The sequence below is a fragment of the Salmo salar genome, chromosome ssa20 (assembly GCF_905237065.1).
Source record: "Salmo salar chromosome ssa20, Ssal_v3.1, whole genome shotgun sequence".
Taxonomy (NCBI): Eukaryota; Metazoa; Chordata; class Actinopteri; order Salmoniformes; family Salmonidae; genus Salmo; species Salmo salar.
The window spans coordinates 46,048,526-46,074,954 of NC_059461.1; the positions used below are offsets into that span (position 1 = coordinate 46,048,526).

Consider the following 26,429-nt stretch of genomic DNA (forward strand, 5'->3'; position numbering starts at 1 on the left):
ACTTGTTTTCATACGCATTGTTTTTCGTTGTCCAGAGGCCAAAGGCACAATCCTTGTCATATTAGCCATACATCCTAGTTGCTGCATCTTTAGATTCCCCCTCATTCTAAGTTTCTAACTGAGATTTTCATCACTGTCACATATGCACTGTTTAGAATGATGTTTCATCACAGGAGTTGCATGTTCTGTCAAGATGAATTATCATAAGATAAACGTGATTTTTGTCATTCTGAGCACCGTGGGTGGACGCCCGAACGGGTTACGCACCCAATGCATTTGCGTCTGGTACATTTTCTCAAATGGCCGGTAAATTCAAATCTTCCCGATCACGTTGTCTTAACAGAAACCCTGACGCGGAGGCGTGTACACGAAAACACACACCTCCACTGAGTAATGAAGTCATTGCCACTCTTGTATAGAGGGCCAGTGTGTTGCTGTTTTATTGTTGTTGCTGACTGTGTATAGTGATTGTGTGGTAAGCAACTATAGGGACCTTGTGGACAGACATGCATGCTGCCAATAAGCCCTTTCAACCACCAGGGCTTTGTCCCAAATGGCAGCTATTCCCAAATCCCTATTAGTGCACTATTTTCGCCCAGAGCACCGGCCAAAAGCAGAGCACTAAATAGGGGCTAGGGTGCCATTTGAGTCGCATCCTAAGCCCCTGTGTATGTACCACCACAACCAACCACACATAGGCCTTGTTTTTTTTCTCTCTCGCTCGCTCCACTCTCTCTCTTGCTCGCTCCACTCTCTCTCTCTCTCTCTCTCTCTCTCTCTCTCTCTCTCTCTCTCTCCTCTCTCGCTCCTCTCGCTCGCTCCACGCCCGCTCGCTCCACGCCCGCTCTCTCGCTCGCTCCACGCCCGCTCTCTCGCTCGCTCGACGCTCTCTCGCTCGCTCCACGCTCGCTCCACGCTCTCCCGCTCGCTCCACGCTCGCTCCACGCTCTCCCGCTCGCTCCACGCTCTCCCGCTCGCTCCACGCTCTCCCGCCGCTTCCACGCTCTCCCGCCGCTTCACGCTCTCCCGCTCGCTTCCACGCCGCTTCCACGCCGCTCCACGCTCTCTCGACTCTCGCTCCACGCTCTCTCGACGCTCTCTCTCGCTCCACGCCGCTCGACGCTCTCTCTCGCTTCCACGCCGCTTCCACGCTCTCTCTCGCTCGCTTCCACGCTCTCTCTCGCTCGCTCCACGCTCTCTCTCGCTCGCTTCCACGCTCTCTCGCCGCTCCACGCTCTCTCGCCGCTTCCACGCTCTCTCTCGCCGCTTCCACGCTCTCTCTCGCCGCTTCCACGCTCTCTCTCGCTCGCTTCCACGCTCTCTCTCGCTCGCTCCACGCTCTCTCTCGCTCGCTCCACGCTCTCTCTCGCTCGACGCTCTCTCTCGCTCGACGCTCTCTCTCGCTCGACGCTCTCTCTCGCTCGACGCTCTCTCTCGCTCGACGCTCTCTCTCGCTCCACGCTCTCTCTCGCTCCACGCTCTCTCTCGCTCCACGCTCTCTCTCGCCACGCTCTCTCTCTCTCTCGCCACGCTCTCTCTCTCTCTCGCCACGCTCTCCCTCTCTCGCTCGACGCTCTCTCTCGACGCTCTCTCTCGCTCGCTCCAGGCTCTCTCTCGCTCGCTCCACGCTCGCTCCCTCCACGCTCGCTCCCTCCACGCTCGCTCCCTCCACGCTCCCTCTCTCGCTCCCTCTCTCGCTCCCTCTCTCGCTCCCTCCACGCCCTCTCTCGCTCCCTCCACACCCTCTCTCGCTCCCTCCACACCCTCCCTCCACACCCTCTCTCGCTCCCTATTTTTCTGTCCTTGAGCAAGTGAAGGCCCAGTGGGCACCAGTCATTGCTATGGGGAGCAGTATTGCCTCAACAATGGCTGTCTTCACTCTGTGCAGCTCCAGGGGCTGCCTCTTCGTCCGGACGGATCATTATATAACCAGCCTCGTCTGTGATTCCCCGGCTGGCTGGCTAACTAATCACTGGTGAGGTCAGGAGTGGTGCTGCTGGGTGGGGTCTCACTCTCAGTCACTGTGGAGCCAGTACTGACCTGCAGCTTGGGGTCCAGCAGGTTCTGTAGGTTTGCATGGGGCCCCAGGGTCCTCATGGAGGATGGGTCCTCCCCGGAGCCCATCTGCTCATACATCTGTTTGTTCAGCTCCAGGATGCCTTTGGTCCGCGCCAGGTTCTGGAGATGCTGCCGGAACGCAACCAGACCTGACAACATAGAGTTGGGAGTCAGGGGATTATAGCATCCAAACTAATTGTTATAACCCGGTTCCCTTGCATCTCCGACTGAAATAGCCATCACTTCTAGCCTACCTTCACCGCCTGCAGGGAGAGAGTATGTACGTCATGAGTGTGTGTGTGGGTGGTAACATTGTGTGTGTAATGGTGATTGTAATAAAAATCCATCTCCGGCTCCTAAAAGGCTGGGTGACTGTTCATGATGGCGTGAACCATGGGACCTGACTCATCCTAATAATAAGGCTATATAAAGATTTGAGAAGCTTCTCCACATCTCCTCCTTGCAGCGGCACGCAGAACCCAGCAGCTTCAAACAGCCATTAGAAAGAAGTGGGGGCTCTGGTGACTCTTAGCTCCTGCTGTGTGTGTGCGCAGACTGAAGAGGCAGCTGGGACACACACACACAACTCCTGTATATACATTTTAAGCGCTATTAATTAAGTTACTTTACAGGGTGCTTCTGCTGCTGCTACGGGATTAAACATTAAACAGAGCTATGTGGGCCAAACCTTCAAAGCGCAGTCTGATTCACAAAATGAATCATCAGAGAGAGAAAGAGAGAGAGCGAAAGACAGAGTGGGTGGGTGAAAGAGAAGAAAATAAAGAGAATGAGAGCCAATTTCAGCTTGAATGTGTGTGCGTGCAGGGGTGTGAATGAGCTGCGGTTCACAGGGGTGTCGTGTCGTCTGTGCAATGATTAGAGACCGAGACCTTGATGATGGCGTCTCTCAGGGCCCTAATGTTCAGGGGTTGAGGGAGGAGAAGATGCTCAGGTGGAGACCTGAAGTCAATTGTATTTTTCATTTAGCAAACGACACCCTATTCCCTGGTGTATATAGCGCTCTACTTTGGAGCAAAGTCACACCAGGTGTCTTATGAGACGGAGGCTGACGACAGAGAGAAAGATGGAGAAATGTAGAGGGAAAGACGGGGTGAAAGAAACGGGAAGCTCGAGACGGAGATGAGTAAAGATCGAGAGACAACCAGTGGATCTCACCTTGTGTGAGGGAGGTGTCGGAAGCGCGGCGGCCCTCCCTGAAGCTGATGGGCGAGCGGTTGTGGGCCTCCCTCTTTTGGGAGCTCAGGCCCTGCATGGTGGGGTTGGGGGGCCGCTGGCTCATGAAGCGGCCCTGGGTCATGTGGGGCCCCGAACTGAGGGTGTTGGCCAGGACCACCTCGCTGAGAGAGGGGGCGTCCTCCAGCAGACCCAGGTCACTGTGCAAGGAGCCCATGTCGTAGCCCATGTCAGAGTCCACGCTGCCCAGGGACGGGTTGTGGCCCATGGTGAACAGTTTACCTGTTGGTTCACAGCAATACAGGAAAGCAAGGGTTCATTGACAGTACTACTGGTGTATTGGATATTGCTCTAATTAGGGTCACAGGTTTTTCCAGGTAGGCCTGGCACAATTACCATATAAACGTGTAACCGACACTATGGACAATAACCGTTTGTTGTCATAATCGTTTTTTCATACATTCATGTTATGATAAGAGGGGATTCAACTTTACATTCAAGTAGATATAGTTTACCCAATAGGATTAAAACATTTTTTTTTTTTTTACATGAAGTGGGTATAGTTAGCAATCATTTTACGAGCAGAACGACATGGCTGGGTGGAGACCCTTCATTTCCAAAAGCTCAAAGCTGTCAAAACCAATAGTTAGAGACAAGGGTGTCACAGAAGCCGTCTTGTATTCATTAGGTATGTGATAGCTACATTTCCAAATATGTATTAAGGATGCATTACAAGCTTTTTTTCCCTTTTAAAAAAAATAATTATGAATATAATAGTGTCCATTTGCATGACAATTAATTGTTACCCCAAATTCCATAATCGTCACAGCCCCGTTTCCCGGGTAAGGTCGCTGGAAAGATTCAGGGTATGCTACAAAGCAAGACCAATGACTTAGCCAGTTAACTTCCCAGAATATTCTGAAATAACTATTTATTTTTTAAGAAGATAAGCATGAAATGGGCATGGTCTAATTGCCTCAACAACCAAAACACACTAAGTTTAGCTTTCTTAAATTAACCAGAAAATCAATAGTTATGTCAGTTTTTTATAAAAGTTAGCTGGCTAACTCGTTGATCCTGCTTTGCAGTGTACCCCTCTGACCTCAGCTAGATACAATAAATAAATAAAACCAGTCCATCCACTCATCCTTCCACTCATCCATCCACCTATGAATAAATGTGCCTTTAAAATAACAATTTGCACTGGATGCGCACATTTTCACCATTCACATACGCAATACTTGCTGGCTTAGCAGATCAACAACCCATCGTATGTCCCCTATCTAGCCAATGACCTATATGATGCTCTAATGTCCCAGAACCTTGGTTCAGTTCTGACCTTGGTTGATGACGGGGCCCAGCTGGTTAGTGACCTCGGACAGGGTGTGTCGGCGCTGGCCGAAGCGGGCCGTCTGGAAGGCGGAGAAGAGGTGGGCGGGGTCGTCCTTGGCGTCGGGCTCCTCCGTCTCTATGCCCTCGTCGATGGACGTCTCCATCATGTTACTGGGTGACGACGCGCTGGACTTGCGCAGCACTGGGGGGGGCAGGGGGTCCAGCATGCAGCCATTCACCTAAAGGCAAAGACAGGGAGAGGCACGGTGAGTTGTTTGCTGGAGCAATTCATTTATGAAATGTATTTCACAGGGACAGTGGACATTAGTCATTAATTCCCTTTCCATATCAATGCTCAAGTGCTAGGTGTTCGGAAAAGAGCTAATTTTCATCCATAGTCCTTGGGAACTCGCAATAGAGTTCAAACTGGGTTACCAACACAGACTCTCAGGGCATTCGCTCTGGGGAGCTAACGTGAGTTTCCAGCAGCCAGGCAAGGTTACCCCAATGAGAGAGGCTCTCACCTAAACACCTCCATTACACTTTGCTCTCCCCATTTATCTTCATTCCTACGGGGCAGCATGAGATTCTATGGACGTGAATGGGACCTCCTTCTCTGTCTCTCACACACACCCTAAGAGGGAAATGGCTCCTCTATCGGTTAATTCATGACCAGGCAGCTTTCCCCTAATGTACACATCCAGAGGGTCCTCTCCACTTGTGTTATTGGAGTGGACAGCTCTGCACCTACAATACTGCAAGGCGTGGGGGCTAGATGAGTAAACAAAATGTGTCTGCCATCTCTCTCTCTCTCTCTCTTTCTATTCCCCCCCCGTTGCTCAGACATTGTGAGAGGGGAGGAAGTCTGGTATGCATGCACAGGAAGTGTGCTTTGGCCGAATGCAGCGAGAGACTCTCCCACAGACACAGACACAATCAGGCTCGCTCATCACACACGCCTCTCGCTCACAGTGTCTCTCTCGCACACAAATGTCTCCCTCTGACACAAATCTCTCACGCACTCACACACACTCTGTCTGCCTCTCTGACACACCCCTCGCTGACACGGATCATCTGGATGAGTTGCTGGGGTAACCAGAACCCTGGGCTCCTCCAGTCAGAGCCGCTTTGTACAATTCCTGAACCCAGTCCCCTGAAGCGTGCTAGGCCAGGAATGCTGCCTGTTACTCAACACACTGGGGACGGAGAGGGGCTGGCTGCACGAACCCAGGCCACACCAAAAGGGGCGGCAGGTAGCCCAGTGGTTAGACTAGTAACCGAAAGGTTGCAAGATCGAATCCCCGAGCTGACAAAGTAAAACTGTCGTTCTGCCCCTGAACAAGGCAGTTAACACACTGTTCCTAGGCCTAGAAAAAAAGGCACCTTTTTAGTGCACTAGTTTGACCAAAAGTAGTGCACTAAAATAGGTAACAGGGTGCCATTTGGGATTCATTCCTAGTCCCTACAGTGCCTAGAGTCAGCAGGGGCTCATCAAGAGTGAGGGAGGGCAGAGGGAACGGGCTCAACAGGCAGCATCCTGGTCATGTGTTCTGCTGGTGCTTCTGCTGCTGAGATCATGCTAGTTCCTTGTTCTTGAGGGGCCACGCCGTGTTCCCTCACCAAGATAACACTTGAGCGTTATTTTTGATTTAATCTCTCGCAAGTCATTTTTTTCCTGAGGGTTAATATATATTTTTTAAGTATAGTTAAGAAAAAAATGGGTTGTAAAAGTGATAAATAATGAAGTGGTCAAAATAAAAGTTGTGTAGGTTCTGTGCGTATAAGGCAGCTGTTCAACACACAGCAGAAAGCAGGGGAATGGTAGATTGCTCAACGTAGAGCGCTGACGTCAGGAGCGAAGTCGAACGCTAAAGCCTGGCCAGGCTGGAAGAAAAGGTCACAGTCTGGCACAGATGAAGACAGACACTTAGCAGAGGAGGAGGAGGGGAGTAAGGGAGAGAGTCTGGATCCAGACGTGCAGGGACAAGAGTACAGCAGATGTCACATGGTCCAACACTAAGTGTGTGTGTGTGTGTGTGTGTGTGTGTGTGTATGTGTGGGAGAGAGGTCTCTGATTGTGCCCGAGCTGTAGAGAACTGGCAGCTGTCATATCAGATGTGTGGCCCCAGCCAGTGACAGACAGACAGAGACAGACAGATAGAGGGGAAGGATGGGGCTGAGTGTAGTGGCTTACATAAACTAGCGAGAGGCAGCTGGCCGTGCGGTTACTGTTAGACCCAGCCAGCCCAGTGCCTAAGCCTTAAGGGCTCTGGGGACCTGCTCACAGGGCAAGACACATCCCTCCATTCCCCCTCTGATAACCAGGCTGTGGCTAGGGCAGAGTGCACAGACAGAGTGTGTCCCAAATAGCACCCTGTTCCCTATATAGTGCACTACTTATGACCATGGCCCATAGGGTTTCCCCATAGGGTCCTGGTCAAAAGTAGTGCACTATATAGGAAATCTATGGGAGCTGATCAAATGTAGTGCACTATATAGGGAATAGAGTGCCATTTGGGATGCAGAAGAGAGAATGGGGGCCAGACAATTAGCATTAGCAGCAGGTCCAGGTCAGGAGGGGTCAGAATAGGACAGGGGATTTAACACACAGACACACGGTCACGGTCCCAGCTTATGTACTCTACTGTGGAGCCCCGACCTCAGCGAAATGTGAGTCAGAGCTCTTTCATAACATAACTGTGACGCAGTTACCACCATCCATCACTCAGGCAGCATCCCATATGGTACCATATTCCCTTTATAGTGCACCACTTCTGACCAGGGCCCAGGTCAAAAGTAGTGCACTACTAAATAGGGAGTCGGGTGCCATTTAGGATGCAACCTCAGGCGGAACTAACTAGAAGTTTTGACACAATGTATAAAAGGGGGTAAGAGGGGATTGGGGCCAGACTGTGTCACTCCTCAGCTGATTTTGTGTTGTTGTTCTATTGAGTGCCAAACTGGCAACGCTCTGTTCTCTCGCTGCCTGGCTGTGGGGAGTTGGGGACAGCCTTGAACAAAGAGCCCCCTGGGGAGAAAAGGAGGGAGAAAGGAGAAGGCAGCACGAGTGGGCTAAACTAAATTAAATACAGACAAGAGTCCCCTCTTGGATAACTCAACTGCAGTGGCCAGTCGGGGTTGGGGTGGCCTGGGGGGAGGATCAGTCCTCTGTAGCATCATCACTGTCCAGTTGCAATAAGTGCTCAGTTGGAGAAAACCTTTTGAAACGTTTTCAAACAGGGGAGGTTCTCCCTGAGTTTGTCCAATATGAACATCAATTTTTGTCATTTGTTTTTTCCTTAATTCCACTAACTCAACAGTGTTATCCAGCTGGATAACTAGATAACACTCCACATAGTGGGTGTCCACAGGCCTGGGTGCTTCAGTTCAGAATAGCTCGTAACCTTAGATGACATGTTGTTTGGTGTTGTGACTTACTTTAGGAGTGGCCACGTCCTCGACCATGAAGCTGTGCTCAGGCAGAAGAGGCGACTGCGGGAAGTTGAAGGCATCGGCCGAGGCTTGAGGCAGGGCCGGGGAGCGTAGGAGACCCCGCACCCCCTGGGGCAAGAGACCCACCTGGGGGGAGCCACCGCTCGGCTCGCTCGGCTGTAGGGGAGATAGATGGAGGGTTACAGAGAGAGTGAGAGAGAATGAGGGAGGAAGATCAGGAGAAAGAGATGAGGATAAAAGTTGGAGAGAGAGAATCAAAGAAAGAGGAAGAGGGTGAAAGGAATGGATAGAGAATCAAAAAGAGAGGAAGAGGGTGAAAGGAATGGATAGAGCAAATCAAAGAAAGAGGAAGAGGGTGAAAGGAATGGATAGAATCAAAAAGAGAGGAAGAGGGTGAAAGGAATGGATAGAGAATCAAAGAAAGAGGAAGAGGGTAAAAGGAATGGATAGAGCAAATCAAAGAAAGAGGAAGAGGGTGAAAGGAATGGATAGAGAGCGAATCAAAGAGGAAGAGGGTGAAAGGTAACAGAAAGAGAAAAAAAGAAAGAAATGAAGTTGAATGGATAGAGGGGGGAAAAAAGATGGCAGCGAAAGGAAGAGAAAAGACGCTTCATTAATGAATGAATGAATACATGTTCTTTGAAAAGCCAGGTGTGTGAATGGAAATGTCTTTGATCCTTAGGACCACAGACAACCATACTAATGCACCACACAGACAAATCTGCTTTGTGGCGCTGAAAACCGGAGACCGGGGATGAAGACAAGCGGGGGTTACCTTGACGACAGTCTGCTCGGCGATGGTGCTGGGCCGGCGCTGGTGTACGTCAAGCCGCTGCTCCACAGGGAAACTGCAGCGGTGGGACTTGAGACGCTCCACCAGCAGGTAGTAGATAGCAGCAAAGTGGTTGTAACTCTTGTTCTGGAGCGACTGGACACAGGGAGGGACAAACCATGTTAAAGCTGCAATGTAACTTTTTGGGAGACCCGACCGACCAAATCCACATAGAAATCTGAGTTATAGATCTGTCATTCTCATTGAAAGCAAGTCTAAGAAGCGGTAGATTTATTCTACGTGCACCACTTCTATGCTTCCCGTACTTAAGTTTAGTTTTACGTCTTTTACTTTCAGTTTTGTAAACCTGCTTCAAAACAGCTGAAAATACAATATTTTCGGTAAAAAATATATTTCACAGCGGTTTAGATCAGTGGTTCCCAACCAGGGGTACTTGGCCTATCCACAGGGGGTACTTGAGAAGACTCAGGAGATCAAAGGCCTGCTGGTAAAATGCACGAGGGGGGTACTTCAGCGGTACACTGGACAGAGCAAAATTCAGTTGGTGGTACAGTAACCAAAAAAGGTTGGGAACCACTGGTTTAGATGGTACAATGAGTCTCTACACGTCACTTGCTTGTTTTGTCACAAACTGAAATAAGGCGAACAATTAGAATTTTAGCAATGAGGAAGTGGCTGAGCCCTTTCTGCATAGTGCATCTTTAAAGGGATAATTCAGTATTTTATAACTTGATGTTAGATTGTTCCTCACCCTGAATGTAATATATGGTTTGGTTTTCTTGAAACAGCCACTACACGTAGGGTCAGCAGGTAGCCTAGCCGTTGGGCCAGTAAGCGAAAGGTCGCTAGTTCGAATCCCACTATCCCGGCATTGCAAGAGCCATGTTCTACCAGGTGAGTTAGAGGACCACAGCCTTGCTAACATCAATACTCATAATAGGGTGTCTTTAGAGATACAGCCAATATCCACTCTGGCACACTACTTTGAATCCATGCCCAACACCAGTATTTCTACTTGCACATCATCATCTGCTCATCTGTCACTCCAGTGTTAATTTGCTAAATTGTAATTACTTCGCTACTATGGGCTATTTATTGCCTTACCTCCTCACGCCATTTGCACACACTGTATATAGACTTTCCTTTTCTCCATCGTGTTATTGACTGTACACTTGTTTACTCCATGTGTAACTCTGTGATGTTGTTTGTGTCGCACTGCTTTGCTTTATCTTGGCCAGGTCGCACTTGTAAATGAGAACTTGTTCTCAACTAGCTTACCTGGTTAAATAAAGGTGAAATAAAATAAAAAATTAATAAAATAACACATTTCTTCATTCTCTTTGGTATGCTAGTGTAAAGGGCCGGTTCCAGACATAAGCGACCAAAAAAGGAACTCAGTCTGGGTCTCAAAACAGTGTTGTTTGCCATGAGGTGGGTGCCGTCCAACCAAATGGCTAAAGCCGGCTCTGCTAGCGTAGATATTGCCTGCGTCCTAAATGGCACCCCTATTCCCTTTACAGTGCACTGCTTTTGACCAGGGCCCTATATAAGAAACAAGGCGCCATCTCTCTCGGTCATCTTTCACCTCGATTGTCTTGTGTTGGTCGATGCCCAGGCTGTGCATGAGCCGCAGAACCTGCTCGCTGTACTCGCCCACGCCCAGGTCGCTCTCCTGCTGGTACAGCATGGGCCTCTGCACCGGCACGTCCAGTGCCATCCACTTGTGCTCCTTGATCTGGGCTACCGACAGACGCTTGGACGGGTCCAGCACCAGCATCCTCCGGATCAGGTGCTCGCAGTCTGGGAGAGGGAGGACAAGAGCGGGGGATGGGGAGAGAAAGAAGAATAAAGATGGAGACAGAGAGAGAAAGGGGAAGAAAATGTATGTACAATCCCTGGTACTCAGAACCATTACAGAGAGTCCTCACTTGAGACTGTCTGATGACAGAGAGGAGAGTGTTCTCTTGTCACGTCTGACTTTGCACATTTGCCCCTGACACATCAGACCATACACAACAACACGCAGCCCGGGACAGTGGTACTGAGTGTACTGTGTGTACCATGTACCGAGAGTACAGAGGGAAGAAAAACCCCATTTGAGTGAAGAGAAAGCTCCAGCTGAAACGTTATGTTGGGGGAACAAAGCGGTTCTATTGAAGCAGGGCAGGCCACAGGGAAGGAGTGAAGGAGCGCCTCCACTACTCACGCTAAGAAAAACAAATGATCTCAGGCAGGAATGCAGTGGGTTCGTCCCCTCTTCTTTCTCTAGCCCCCCTCTGTTGTTCTCTTTCTATCCCCCTCTCATTCTTACTCTCTCTGCCTTCTTAACTCCATCCCTCTCCATCTCGCCTTCTTTTTCTCCCTCATCTCTCAGAGGAGGATGGAGAGGACTCTTAACCTTCAGTTAGCAGCTAAATGAGCTTGACGTCACTAACCGCTGGGTCTTAATAGGATTACCGCCCACTGGGCTGAGGCTGTGCGTGTGTTTGCATCTGTGTTTCTCTGTGCGCGCACGCGCGCTAGTCTGAGTCTCTCCTCTTCTCACCTCTTCAGCCCGAGCTACCTACTCATCCTTTCGATCTATGGTCTTATTTATGATGACTGCTCTGCTGCCAAATGAGCACTTCTCTGGGAGAGAAAGCCAGCAAGAGAGAGGGATGAGAGAGAGGGATGAGCGAGAGAGAAAGAGCGAGAGAAACTATGTAATCCACATTGACCCTCTTCTTTTCTATTTTGGACATTATGACACTACCATGGAAATATTCAGGGCCGGGACGGTTAACACTTCCTTTCTTTTGTCCCCCCCCTGCTTTATCTCGGATTTCTGTTACACCCAATAGCCCAGGGCAACTTCAATACTGATTTCAAAGAATGTACAGTACTGGAGGTACAACAAAGCAGTGCACTAACAGTACAGCGCTGCCTGATTTGTTATAGAGAGCCTCTGTACCGTACAGTGTGTGTATGTGTATGTGTAGCAGAGAGTGAGAACATGTAGGGAGGAAATGGCACTCTGTTCTTCTCGTCTGAAGCTAAAGGAGGGAACAGGACCGGAGCGGGCCGGGGGGCTGCAGGCAGGCAGGCGAGGGGGCTTAAGTAACACTCCTACAATCTCAACAAGGACTAAATAGTTGGAAGAAGGAGGTACAAAAGTATCTATATCCACAGTAAAACGAGTCCAATATCAACATAACCTGAAAGGCCGCTCAGCAAGGAAGAAGCCACTGCTCTAAAACCACCATAAAAAATCCAGACCACGGTTTGCAACTGCACATGGGGACAAAGATCGTACTTTTTGGAGAATTGTCCTCTGGTCTGATGAAACAAAAAGAGAACTGTTTGGCCATAATGACCATCATTATGTTTAGAGGAAAAAGGGGACGCTTGCAAGCCGAAGAACACCATCCCAACCGTGAAGCTCGGGGGTGGCAGCATCATGTTGTGGGGGTGCTTTACTGCTGGTGATTCTCTGATCCACCTCTATGCAGACGACACCATTGTGTATACTTCTGGGCCTTCTTTGGAGACTGTTAACTAACCTCTAGACGAGCTTCAATGCCATACCACTCTCCTTCCGTGGCCTCCAACTGCTCTTAAACGCATGTAAAACTAAATGCATGCTCTTCAACCGATCGCTGCCCGCACCTGTCCGCCCGTCCAGCATCACTACTCTGGACGGTTCTGACTTAGAATATGTGGACAACTACCTAGGTGTCTGGTTAGACTGTAAACTCTCCTTCCAGACTCACATTAAGCATCTCCAATCCAAAATTAAATCTAGAAATCGGCTTCCTACTTCGCAACAAACATCCTTCACTCATGCTGCCAAACATACCCTCGTAAAACTGACCATCCTACTGATCCTCGATTTCGGCGATGTCATTTACAAAATAGCCTCCAACACTCTACTCAACAAACTGGATGCAGTCTATCATAGTTCCATCCGTTTTGTCACCAAAGCACCATATACTACCCACCACTGTGACCTGTACACTCTCGTTGGCTGGCCCTTGCTTCATACTTGTTGCCAAACCCACTGGCTCCAGGTCATCTACAAGTCTTTGCTAGGTAAAGCCCTGCCTTATCTCAGCTCACTGGTCACCATAGCAGCACCCACCCGTAGCACACGCTCCAGCAGGTATATTTAACTGGTCACCCCCAAAGCAAATTCCTCCTTTGGCCACCTTTCCTTCCAGTTCTCTGCTGCCAATGACTGGAACGAATTGCAAAAATCACTGAAGCTGGAGACTCATATCTCCCTCACTAACTTTAAGCACCAGCTGTCAGAGCAGCTCACAGATCACTGCACCTGTACATAGCCCATCTGTAAATAGCCCAACCAACTACCTCATCCCCATACTGTATTTATTTATCTTGCTCCTTTGCACCCCAGTATCTCTACTTGCACATTCATCTTCTGCACATCTATCACTCCAGTGTTTAATTGCTATATTGTAATTACTTCGCCACCATGGCCTATTTATTGCCTTACCTCCCTTATCTTACCTCATTTGCACACTGTATACATACTTTTTCTACTGTATTATTGACTGGCTGGTGCACTTCAGAAAATAGATGGCTTCATGAGGAAGGATAATTATGTGGATATATTGAAGCAGCATCTCAAGACATCAGTCGGGAAGTTAAAGCTTGGTCGCAAATGACCCCAAGCATACTTCCAAAGTTTTGGCAAAATGGCTTAAGGACAACAAAGACAAGGTATTGGAGTGGCCATCACAAAGCCCTGACCTCAATCCTATAGAAAATGTGTGGGCAGAACTGAAAAAGTGTGTGCGAGCAAGGAGGCCTTCAAACCTGACTCAGTTACACCAGCTCTGTCAGGAGGAATGGGCCAAAATTCACCCAACATATTGTGGGAAGCTTGCGGAAGGCTACCCGAACCGTTTGACCCAAGTTAAACAATTTAAAAGGCAACGCTACCAAATACTAATTGAGTGCATGTAAACTTCTGACTCACTGGGAATGTGATGAAAGAAATAAAAGCTGAAATAAATCATTCCCTCTACTATTATTCTGACATTTCACATTCTTAAAATAAAGTGATGATCCTAACTGACCTTAGACAGGGAATTTTTACTAGGATTAAATGCCAGGAATGTGATAAACTGAGTTTAAATATATTTGGCTAAGGTGTATTTCATCCCATTCCCAGTGGGTCAGAAGTTTACATACTCAATTAGTATTTGGCAGCATTGCCTTTAAATTGTTTAACTTGGGTAAAACGTCCTTCAAGGTTGGGATGGTGTTCTTTGGCTTGCAAGCCTCCCACTTTTTTCTCCAAACATAACGATGGTCATTATGGCCAAACAGTTCTATTTTGGTTTCATCAGACCAGAGGACATTTCTCCAAAAAGTTTGATCTTTGTCCCCATGTACAGTTGCAAACCGTAGTCTGGCTTTCTTTATGGCGGTTTTGGAGCAGTGGCTTCTTCCTTGCTGAGCAGCCTTTTAGGTTATGTCGATATAGGACTCGGTCTTTTGCTGTTGTTCTGGGATTGATTTGCACTTTTCACACCAAAGTACATTCATCTCTAGGAGACAGAACGCGTCTCCTTCCTGAGCGGTATGACGGCTGTGTGGTCCCATGGTGTTTATACTTGCATACTATTGTTTGTACAGATGAACGTGGCACCTTCAGGTGTTTGGAAATTGCTCCCAAGGATGACTTGTGGAGGTATACATTTTTTTTTTTTCTTCTGAGGTCTTGGCTGATTTCTTTTTTTTCTTCCTATGATGTCAAGCAAAGAGGCACTGAGTTTGAAGGTAGGCCTTGAAATACATCCACAAGTACACATCCAATTGACTCAAATGATGTCAATTAGCGTATCAGAAGCTTCTAAAGCCATGACAATTTTCTGGAATTTCCCAAGCTGTTTAAAGGCACAGTCAACTTAGTGTACGTAAACTTCTGTGATACAGTGAAATAATCTATCTGTAAACAACTTGTGTCATGCACAAAGTAGAGGTGCTAACCGACTTGTTAACAAGACATTTGTGGAGTGGTTGAAAAACAAGTTTTAATGACTCCAACCTTAAGTGTATGTAAACTTCCGACGTCAACTGTATATATTTACAAAAATAATATATGGGGGATTGGAAATGATGCAGACGATTACATTGATGGAAGCTACAATCTATCTGCAATAATAAAGCTGATCTACCCCCTAAAAAAATAAATATAATAAATAAATCTATCTATATATATCGTATCATGATGTCCCTGGCAATTCCCTGCCCTAGTAGTAAATGGGTTCCATTTTGGACAGGTGTTTTGAACAGGTATTTATGCCATGCAGTTGAGCCTCATGTCAAAAGCGGTCTATGCTTTCCTTGCATGCTAGACCCCTGTGCAGTGGTGAGACACAACAGAGTGGATTCTGAAGAGCTCCAAGCAGCCAGTTAAAGGGGTAATCCGGGATTGGTATATACATTTTGGGGGACTATTAAATGAACTATGTCACCATTGATTCGAGGAGATTAAAATTCTACAGCCCCATCCCTCAGCAGTTTACCAAAACAAGTTGTGGAGTGACCATTTTGTTGTTTTTCATATGCCATATTGCCCCTTTAATGTCCTCTGCTGGTATTCACCAGCGAACAAAACCCATTCCAACAACAACACAGACTGCTGTTTGGCTTCGGATGGTGTTTTTCCATAGGAGCAATGGTGTTACACCCCAAAAAGGCCTGAAGTAAGCACTATGTTATTGAGTCTCACCTTCTGTCATGAAGTAGGGGATGCGGAAGCGACCCTCCAAGACGCGCTGTCGGAGCACGGGCAGGGTGGGGCCATCGAAGGGCAGGGCGCCACACACCAGCACGTACAGCACCACCCCCATACTCTACATTGAGACACCCAACCACGCAGGCAGGAATGCAGACACACACACACACTAGGTCAGGGGCTGCAGTGGGAAAAATCTTTACACTCACATAACTAGATCAATCATGTACAAAGGCACCTAGATGTATGCGAGGGCGAGTTCAATATGCCGTAAAACAGGGAGGGCTATAAAAAGAGTTTGGGAAATCTTATGCTCGCATATGATGTTTTCAGGGCACCTTTGAAAAAGAGGGTACAGTGGGGGGAAAAAAGTATTTGATCCCCTGCTGATTTTGTACGTTTGCCCACTGACAAAGAAATGATCAGTCTATAATTTTAATGGTAGGTTTATTTCAACTGTGAGAGACAGAATAACAACAAAAAAATCCAGAAAAACGCATGTCAAAAATGTTATAAATTGATTTGCATTTTAATGAGGGAAATAAGTATTTGACCCCCTCTCAATCAGAAAGATTTCTGGCTCCCAGGTGTCTTTTATACAGGTAACGAGCTGAGATTAGGAGCACACTCTTAAAGGGAGTGCTCCTAATCTCAGTTTGTTACCTGTATAAAAGACACCTGTCCACAGAAGCAATCAATCAATCAGATTTCAAACTCTCCACCATGGCCAAGACCAAAGAGCTCTCCAAGGATGTCAGGGACAAGATTGTAGACCTACACAAGGCTGGAATGCCAAGCAGCTTGGTGAGAAGGTGACAACATTTGGTGCGATTATTCGCAAATGGAAGAAACACAAAAGAACTGTCAATATCCCTCGGCCTGGGGCACCATGCAAGATCTCACCTCGTGAAGTTGCAATGATCATGAGAACGGTGAGGAATCAGCCCAGAACTACACGGGAGGATCTTGTCAATGATCTCAAGGCAGCTGGGACCATAGTCACCAAGAAAACAATTGGTAACACACTACGCCGTGAAGGACTGAAATCCTGCAGCGCCCGCAAGGTCCCCCTGCTCAAGAATACATATACATGCCCGTCTGAAGTTTGCCAATGAACATCTGAATGATTCAGAGGACAACTGGTGAAAGTGTTGTGGTCAGATGAGACCAAAATGGAGCTCTTTGGCATCAACTCAACTCGCCGTGTTTGGAGGAGGAGGAATGCTGCCTATGACCCCAAGAACACCATCTCCACCGTCAAACATGGAGGTGGAAACATTCTTTGGGGGTGTTTTTCTGCTAAGGGGACAGGACAACTTCACTGCATCATTTGACGGGGCCATGTACCGTCAAATCTTGGGTGAGAACCTCCTTCCCTCAGCCAGGGCATTGAAAATGGGTCGTGGATGTGTATTCCAGCATGACAATGACCCAAAACACACGGCCAAGGCAACAAAGGAGTGGCTCAAGAAGAAGCACATTAAGGTCCTGGAGTGGCCTAGCCAGTATCCAGACCTTAATCCCATAGAAAATCTGTGGAGGGAGCTGAAGGTTCGAGATGCCAAACCTCAGCCTCGAAACCTTAATGACTTGGAGAAGATCTGCAAAAGGAGTGGGACAAAATCCCTCCTGAGATGTGTGCAAACCTGGTGGCCAACAAGGGTTTTGCCACCAAGTACTAAGTCATGTTTTGCAGAGGGGTCAAATACTTATTTCCCTCATTAACATTTTTGACATGCGTTTTTCTGGATTTTTTTGTTGTTATTCTGTCTCTCACTGTTCAAATAAACCTACCATTAAAATGATAGACTGATCATTTCTTTGTAAGTGGGCAAACGCACCAAATCAGCAGGGGATTAAATACTTTTTTCCCCCACTGTAGGTAGGGCTATTTGGTTTAGGGCAAGATGTAATTATCATACACTTAACACTACAAGGCTTAGGGGGAAAGCAAACAATTGATCAGCAGACTAGGGTTGATGATTCACAATCAGATCCCCCAACGCAAATCATGTCCAGTATCTTTTAACAAAAAAACTCCCACCTGTCAGTTGAGCACCTTGGCAGCATCCCAAATGGCAACTTATTCCCTATACAGCACACTGCTTTTGATAGGGCTCTGGTCAAAAGTAGTGCACTATGTGGGGAGTAGGGTACCATTTGGGATGCAGACCTCCCCCAGTTTTCTCTTTGTTTAATCTGATCTGAAGCACATTGGTTGGCCTCACTATTGCTTCTAATGCCCATGATGAGAGTAGGTCCAGTTTCAAAGACAATGTGCAGTCAGTTCTGGGACACTCAGTGTGTAACACCGAGGTACTAGTAGCAGTATTTGTGACTCATCGCAGAGCAGGTGTGTGTCCAAAATGGCAGCCTATTCCTTATATAGTGCACTACTGGGGACCAAGGCCAATAGGGCACTATTGAGGGAATAGGGATGCCATTTAGGATGCAAACAAGAGCATCGTCTTACCCAGATGTCCAGCTGGGGGCCCTCGTACTGTTGTCCCTCGAACACCTCCGGAGCGGCGTAGGGGGGGCTGCCGCACCATGTGGCCAGGGGCTCCCCGGGCTGGAAGAAGTTCCCAAAGCCAAAATCTAACGAAGGGGAAAATGACATGGTTAACTTCATATTATTACACACCTTCACCTTGAGTTCTTCTGCCCATAGATAGCATGGAGGGTTCTGCCTGGGCACATTTGGCTGGCTGGCAGGCTGAGTGGGTGAGTGAGCAATGGAAGGGAATGGCTCGGAACAGGGGGAGATGCAGACAGAACAGGGACTACTCAGGGAGAAAGAGAGCGAGGTAGAGGGAGAAACAGCAGACGGGTCGGAGGGTCAGAAGGTGGCTGATTCACTGACTACCTGTAGCACAGGGGAAGCTTTAAAGCTAGCTCCAGATTAGAACAAACAAATGTGTGCGCACACGGTCAAAATATAGTGTGCACAACTCTGGTCAAAAGTAGTGCACACTATATAGAGAATAGGGTGTTATTTAGGTCACACAGTAGAACAACCTGCAGGTTATTTTTAGCCAATGCGATATGTAATGCACATATTTGTGTGTTGAGGCCATTGATGGGCTAGCTGGGCCTTCATGAGGTCATCTCCCAGGAGACTGACTTGAGCTCATAGAATGACTGTTCTGATTGTTCCAAGGAAGGAAGAGAGAGCGAGAGAGCGAGAGACAAACTTACACCTTGATCTTAATCATAACTCGGGAAAAAAAAGTCTGCCTTTCATTAAAATTCAACTTCCAACGACGTGTTGCCAAATCTTTTACCAGTATGAAGCTGCTCGCTTTTACTTTTGCAAATTGCCCCCCCCCTTTCACTCTCTATCCGTCTCACTCCCTCGCGTCTGTTCCTTATGTTTAAGATTCTATTTGAATACATTTCAGTGTCGTTGCCCTCGAGTATGAGAATGGAGAGACCGTTATCTGTGGAGCCCGACGGTGTTAAGGGACCCTGTTGTAACAACTAACATTTATCAGATGAATAACTATTTTTAGTATTTGTTTTTAATCATCATCACAGTTATATAAAGCCCGAGGGAAGAAGATGCGTTACGACAAATACAAATATTAATATTGCGGCTTACGTAATGGGGGCAGGTAGAGTTGGACTGCGTGGCACAAAGCAGTGTTCAACAGCTTTTCAAATTGATTTAGTCTCTTCAGTGCTCCGGCCAAATGAAGCGCTCACCCCTCCCCGAGTGAATGTCGACAGCATGAGATCCAATGTCCAAGATCAACCTGTATCAAGCTGCAGCAGTGTCTCCGTCTGCATCCTAAACGCCAATCTATTCCCTTTATAGGGCACTACTTTTGACCAGGGCCCATTGGGAAGCCCATAGGCAGTACTCCAGACTAACATTTAACTAACAGGAAGTACCAGTGACGCGATCAATACGGAAGGGTTCCGTTGAAGTGGATGCTAAGCTACAGGACTGTTTCGCTAGTACAGACTGGAATATGTTCCTGGGATTCATAAGATAACATTGAGTAGTTTACCACATCAATCACAGACACTTATAAGAAATCCCGCTAGGACTTCCGACGAGCCATCAAACAGTAAAAATGTCAACACGGGACTAAGATCAAATCCTGCTACGCCGGCTTTGACGCTTGTCGGATGTGGCAGGACTTGCAAATTATTACGGATTACAAAGAGAATATCAGCCGCGAGATGTTCAATGATGCGAGCATACCAGACAAACTAAATTCCTTCTATGTTCCCTTTGAGGCAAGCAACACTGAACCATGCATGAGAGCACCAGCTGTTCTGGACGACTGTGTGAAATTGTTCTCCGTAGCCGATGTGAGTTAAACCTTTAAACTGGTTAACATTCACAAGGCTGCAGGGTCAGAAGAATTACCAGGACACGTACTCAGAGCCTGCGCTGACCAGCTGGCAAGTGTCTTCACTGACCTTTTCAACCTCTCTTCGACCCAGTCTGTAACACCTACATGTTTCAAGCAAACCACCATAGTCCCTGTGCCCAAGAACATCAAGGTAACCTGTCTAAATGACTGTCGCCCCGTAGCACTCACATCTGTAGCCATGAAATGCTTTGAAAGGTTGGTCATGGGTTACATCAAAACCATCATCCCAGACACCCTGGGCCCACTTCAATTTGCATACCGTCCCACATATGACACACTCTCTATTGCGCTCCACACTGCCCTCTCCCACCTGGACAAGAGGAACACCTACGTGAGAACGCTGTTCATTGACTATAAATCTAAATCAAATCACATTTTATTGGTCACATACACATGGTTAGCAGATGTTAATGCCAGTGTAGCGAAATGCTTGTGCTTCTAGTTCCGACAGTGCAGTAATATCTAACAAGTAATCTAACAATCCCCAACAACTACCAAATACACACAAATTGAAAGGGATAGAATAACAATATGTACACATAAATATATGGATGAGCGATGGCCGAGCGGCATAGGCAAGATGCAATAGATGGTATAAAATACAGTATATACATATGAGATGAGTAATGTAAGATATGTAAAACATTATTAACGTGGCATTGTTTAAAGTGACTAGAGAGTCTATGTAGGCAGCAGCCTCTCTGAGTTAGTGATTGCTTTTTATCAGTCTGATGGCTTTGAGATAGCTGTTTTCAGTCTCTCGGTCCCTGCTTTGATGCACCTGTACTGACCTCGCCTTCTGGATGGTAGCAGGGTGAACAGGCAGTGGCTCGGGTGGTTGTCCTTGATTCTCTTTTTTGTCCTTCCTGTGACATCGGGTGCTGTAGGTGTCCTGGAGGGCAGGTAGTTTGCCCCCGGTGATGCGTTGTGCAGACTGCACCACCCTCTGGAGAGCCTTGCGGTTGAGGGCGATGCAGTTTGCGTACCAGGCGGTGATACAGCCCGACAGGATGCTCTCAATTGTGCATCTGTAAAAGTTTGTCAGGGTTTTAGGTGACAAGCCAAATTTCTTCAGCCTCCTGAGGTTGAAGAGGCACTGTGTGGGTGGACCATTTCAGTTTGTATGTGATGTGTACACAGAGGAACTTAAAACGTTCCACCTTCTCCACTGCTGTCCCTTCGATGTGGATTGGGGGGGTGCTCTGCTGTTTCCTGAAGTCTACGATAATCTCCTTTGTTTTGTTGACGTTGAGTGAGAGGTTGTTTTCTTGATACCACACTCTGAGTGCCTACACAACTGTTGTGTCGTTCTCCAAACTTGATGATTAAGTTGGAGGCGTTCATGGCCACGCAGTCATGGGTGAACAGGAGGGGGCTGAGCACCCACCCTTGTGGGGACCCAGTGTTGAGGGTCAGCGAAGTGGAGATGTTGTTTCTTACCTACACCACCTGGGGGCGGCCCGTCAGAAAGTCCAGGACTCAATTGCACAGGGCAGGGATGATATGCAGGGCCTCCAGCTTAATGATGAGCTTGGAGGGTACTATGGTGTTGATTGCTGAGCTGTAGTCAATGAACAGCATTCTTACATACATATTCCTCTTGGGATAGGGCAGTGTGCAGTGTGATTGTATCATCTGTGGACCTGTTGGGGTGGTATGCAAACTGAAGTGGGTCTAGGGTGGCAGGTAAGGTGGAGGTGATATGATCCTTGACTAGTCTCTCAAAGCACTTCATGATGACAGAAGTGAGTGCTACAGGGCGGTAGTCATTTAGTTCAGTTATCTTTGCCTTCTTGGGTACAGGAACAATGGTGGCCATCTTGAAGCATGTGGGGACAGCAGACTAGGATAGGGAGCGATTGAATATGTCCGTAAACACACCAGCCAGCTGGTCTGCGCATGCTGAGGATGCGGCTAGGGATGCAGTCTGGGCCAGCAGCCTTGCGAGGGTTAACACGTTTAAATGTCTTACTCACGTCAGCCACGGAGAAGGACCTCTCCTTGACTGTTGGTCAAAGCGGGCAAAGAAGGTGTTTAGTTTGTCTGGAAGCAGTACGTCGGTGTCTGTGACGTGGCTGGTTTTCTACATTGTAGTCCGTGATTTCCTGTAGACCCTACCACGTACTTCTCGTGTCTGAGCCATTTAATTGCGACTCCACTTTGTCCCTATACCAACATTTCGCTTGTTTGATTGCCTTACGGATGGAATAACTACACCGTTTATATTCGGACATATTCCCAGTCCTCTTTCCATGGTTAAATGCGGTGGTTCGCGCTTTCAGTTTTGCCGCCATCCATCAATGGTTTTTGGTTAGGGTAGGTTTTAATGGTCACAACATCTCCAATGCACTTCCTTATAAACTCACTCACAGAGCCAGTGTATAGATCAATGTTATTCTCTGAGGCTGCCCGGTAGATTTCCCAGTCCGTGTGATCAAAACAATCTTGAAGCGTGGATTCCGATTGGTCAGACCAGCGTTGAATGGTTCTAGTCACGGGTGCATCCTGTTTGAGGACGGTAGGAGCAAGATTGAGTCGTGGTCGGATTTGCCGAAGGGAGGGCTCCCTATTGCTCAGCATTCAACACGATAGGGTCCTACAAGCTCATCACTAAGCTCAGGATCCTGGAATTTAACACCTCCCACTGCAACTGGATCCTGGACTTCTTGATAGGCCGTCCCCAAGTGGTGAGGGTAGACAACACATCCGCCACGTTGACCCTCAACACGGGCCCCTCAGCGGTGCATGCTTAGTCCCCTCCTGTACTCATTTGAGATTTTAGTCACGTAGCAGACAGTGTTATCCAGAGCGGCTTAGTGCATTCATCTTAAGATGAACACCCCCCGTTTCTCTGTCCTGATAATGTTTAGGGAGCCTGAGCACGCATAGTCGTACCTGGCCTGCTGCTCGGAAATGTAGGAAAGTGTTTTTTTAACATCCATTGCGAATGACAATATATTACAACTATAATTCCTCACAGTAAGCTATTTAAAAAATAAATTATTATTGAAATGAACAGTTCCATGAAAATGCACATAAAATCCTAACTGGCACGCAGAACAGTAGAATAAATTGTAATCTTCCCCAAACTTGAAACTCATGCACCGCCTATTAGGTCTTTATAAAATAATTGCCTTCAAGTCCATGGTCGTATTTTGCCTATAGGCTACTTTGAAGCAAGGTAAGACATACCTCATAACATGAAATAAAACTTTCAGGTTTCAAACAATTATATATAATTTCAAAGTGCATACTGCCTCCAGCTCACATTGTAAAGTGGTGGGTGGCACGCTGATACGATAGCCTGTTGCCTGCACTTGAATGGGAGGTGTGCTTCAATGAACAGTTGAGAAATAAAACTATTTTAATTGCGCATTTTAATTGTGCACCAAAACTGTTTTTAACATGCGATTGCCTTTAGAATTGTTGCGCAATGAATAGGCTTATAAAAAGCACATGTTTTACTCCAGCAGCAATCAACTGGGAGCTGCAGGAGAAATCCCACTCAAAATTGGCTCTGTATGCTGTGCGCGTCTGATAGTTGTGCTGGATAAATAAGATAAGCCTACATTATGACTAACGAAAATACACAGGCCAATTTAATTCCTCTAAATTATGCAAATGACCCGATAGACCGAAAAGTATGACGGTCAAATGTATTTATATCAACTGGTATTTCCATCAATGAATAAAAAGCATTTTTCTCCCAGTCATTTTGGCCGGCAACAGATTTATTTAAATTGCTTTTCATAAAAAAATTAAAAAGCCGGCAATTACCAGCAAAAGGAAACCCTGTGTGATGTGTACCACAGACTGCACAGCACACGCAGGGCAGCAACGCCATTGACTAGCCTAGCTAAAAACACAAGGTTTCTTAACCGTCATCTAAAATGTACACGAATCCATCCCATGCACGTCTGGATTATATTCTAGTAATACTGTGAATCTGGGTTTACTGAATGATAATAATCTGAAGCATGTTTCCCCCCCCCTTTTTTTTTTATACCTCACATGAAAAATTGGCTCTAGCAATGCAACTGCATCAAGGTCAAAATGTGAACATTTTAAGAGGTGAAGGCACAGTATACGTACGTCTAGATTTAGCCATGGCTTTAGGCTACATTTGAACTAGAGACAAAAGAAGCAGTCAAGCCTACACCTCAAGCCTATAAGTAAATTGTAGATTAAGTTGTAGATTTTGGGGCGGCAGGTTAGAGTGGTTAGAGCGTTGGACCAGTAATCGAAAGGTTGCTAGATCGAATCCCCGAGCTAACAAGGTACAAATCTGCCGTTCTGCCCCTGAACAAGGCAGTTAACCCACTGTTCCTAGGCCGTCATTGTAAGTAAAAATGTGTTCTTAACTGACTTGCCTAGTTACATAAAGGTTAAATAAATAAAAAAATAGACTAGGCGCGATAATGATATGACGGTGAGAGTCACGGCAAGGCATGTTAAGGCAGAGTAAGGAAGGCATGAGGACTTATCAGAGGAGCTGACCCACTTTGCGGGCTGCATATTGAGCAGCGCGGCTGGCTGACGTAAATGTTCCCAACAGGCCAGGGGCTCGCTATGTGTGGACGGTGGGCTGTGCAACGCCACGTCCAGCCCCGATTACTCTGTGTCCCAAATGGATTCCTTTTCCCTATTAAGTGCACTACTTTTGAGCAGGGCTCTGGTCAAAAGTAGTGCACTACATTAAGAATAAAGTGTAATTTGGGATGTACACACTATCTAGACTACTTCCTGTTCCAAATATTAGCCTAACGTGTCTACTCACACAGGGGTGGGGGGTGGTGGTGGGTGGGGGGGGGGTCAACGCTAGCTAGTAGCCAACAGTGGTTGTGTGTTTATAATGAGGGATAATGCGATGTGCCCTTGCGCAAGTTGATACAAGTGCATAGAGAGCTCAGCTTACTATGGAGATTTATACAGCTGGGGGAATGTGACTGCGGGTGAGTATCATCCTGTCTGAGGTACAAAAGCATGCATGTTGGCCATATCAAATTACTTTCACCACTGGGGAGGATGAATGAGGGGGTGGCTGAATAATGATATAACACCTGCACCTTCAACATGTTATTCTGTGTAGCGGGTGGCCTTTCAGCTTGGTCCATGAACAATAAAACAAGACATAGTATGGGTGAAGGGGGAGGGGGGGGGGGAGGAAGCAATGTACCCCTGTGATCAAATGTTGTTTGCTGCAGCAGCAGAACCAATCCATTTAAGATGCTTACTGATAAGTGCATGATCTGGCTGCTTCTTAGAACGTGCTGAGCACGCACGCACGCACGCACGCACGCACACTCTTTGAAGTGGAAACAAAGGCAACACCCCCCGCTGCCTGGCACTTGGGTGACCTTTCCTTGACTGACCATCAACCACCACAGAGCTTCTGAGCGACTGACCACCCGGGCAGTTCTGGGTATACAAAAGGAGACCTTTAAAAAGGGGGACTAGTGTGGCAGTAAATCCTCTTATTTGAGGATGAAACATGAATCACACAATGTCCTTCGGTGAGGTAAAACAAAGGGTTAAACATCACTGGGGGAATATTTATCTGTTTCTCTGTGCAGTGAGTCTCTTTTAAATCCAGAGAGACTCGAACAAAACAACAAACTTCCTCATCTAAGCCAAGCAAAGCACAGGATGTACCAATGTTCTTGTGTGCCTGCCTGATGTATTTGTAATCCTAGGTTAAATGTAGTTTCATTGGTCAGTTTCTCAAAATAAGTGTACCTTCCCCAACAATTGGATTTGAGTTATTGTGGTGGCGATATTGCCTTTGGTAATAACAACAACCACCCGCCACCACTCACAACAACTGATCATCTTCTCTTACATCCAGAGAGACAAACTGGGTTGTGTTCATTAGACATCAAACAGAACAAAACTGACTAAAATCGAGGAGGAACTACAGGGACTCATTTTCATTTTCAGCTGAAAAATGTTTGGAAACGTTTTCCATTCCTGCCCTAATGAACATGGCCAAGGAAGAGAAAACAGGCTTCTTAGGAAGCCCCGGCCAAGTCTCTCTCTCTCCATCAGTCACTGTCCGGACTAGCCTAGATCTAACACCCCTGGAGCAGGACCACAGGGACTCTGTGGGCATGCGCACATTGTGTCACGGTGTCTGAAGCTCAGAACACACCTTCTCGCCCGGCACTCTCCCAGATGCTCGATGACATTTTTCACTGGCTCGCTCAAAATGCCATCTTCCTGATAACGCAACAGCAGCCCAGGGCTCTGTGCAGTACGGCCTAGCTTCAGCTCCTGCTTCCCTCATTTAGCTAGAGGACTTTGGTTACCTCTCAACACAGTGCAAATGGCCTGCTCTGGTTGTTAGACATTTCAGAACTGAACCGTGGCTGAGGTCATTGCTCCTGGCCATGTAATCCAACAGCAATGTTCTGATCAAAACAAGTTGTGAAGTTGTTCTCACTGCAATATAAAAGACTTGGTTTACATTTTC

General features: G+C 47.2%; 1 protein-coding gene across 1 annotated transcript in view; it reads right to left on the minus strand.

Moving 5' to 3' along the window:
* Positions 1-26,429, minus strand: part of sik2b (salt-inducible kinase 2b) — a 59,423-nt gene that overhangs the window by 4,150 nt on the left and 28,844 nt on the right. The window contains exons 5-12 of the mRNA XM_045703410.1: positions 18,049-18,173; positions 15,570-15,693; positions 10,416-10,630; positions 8,813-8,965; positions 8,023-8,193; positions 4,592-4,823; positions 3,235-3,534; positions 2,041-2,207 (exon numbers count right to left, since the gene is read on the minus strand). Coding sequence (XP_045559366.1) covers positions 2,041-2,207; positions 3,235-3,534; positions 4,592-4,823; positions 8,023-8,193; positions 8,813-8,965; positions 10,416-10,630; positions 15,570-15,693; positions 18,049-18,173 — 1,487 coding nt within the window. The remainder of the gene's footprint in view (positions 1-2,040; positions 2,208-3,234; positions 3,535-4,591; positions 4,824-8,022; positions 8,194-8,812; positions 8,966-10,415; positions 10,631-15,569; positions 15,694-18,048; positions 18,174-26,429) is intronic.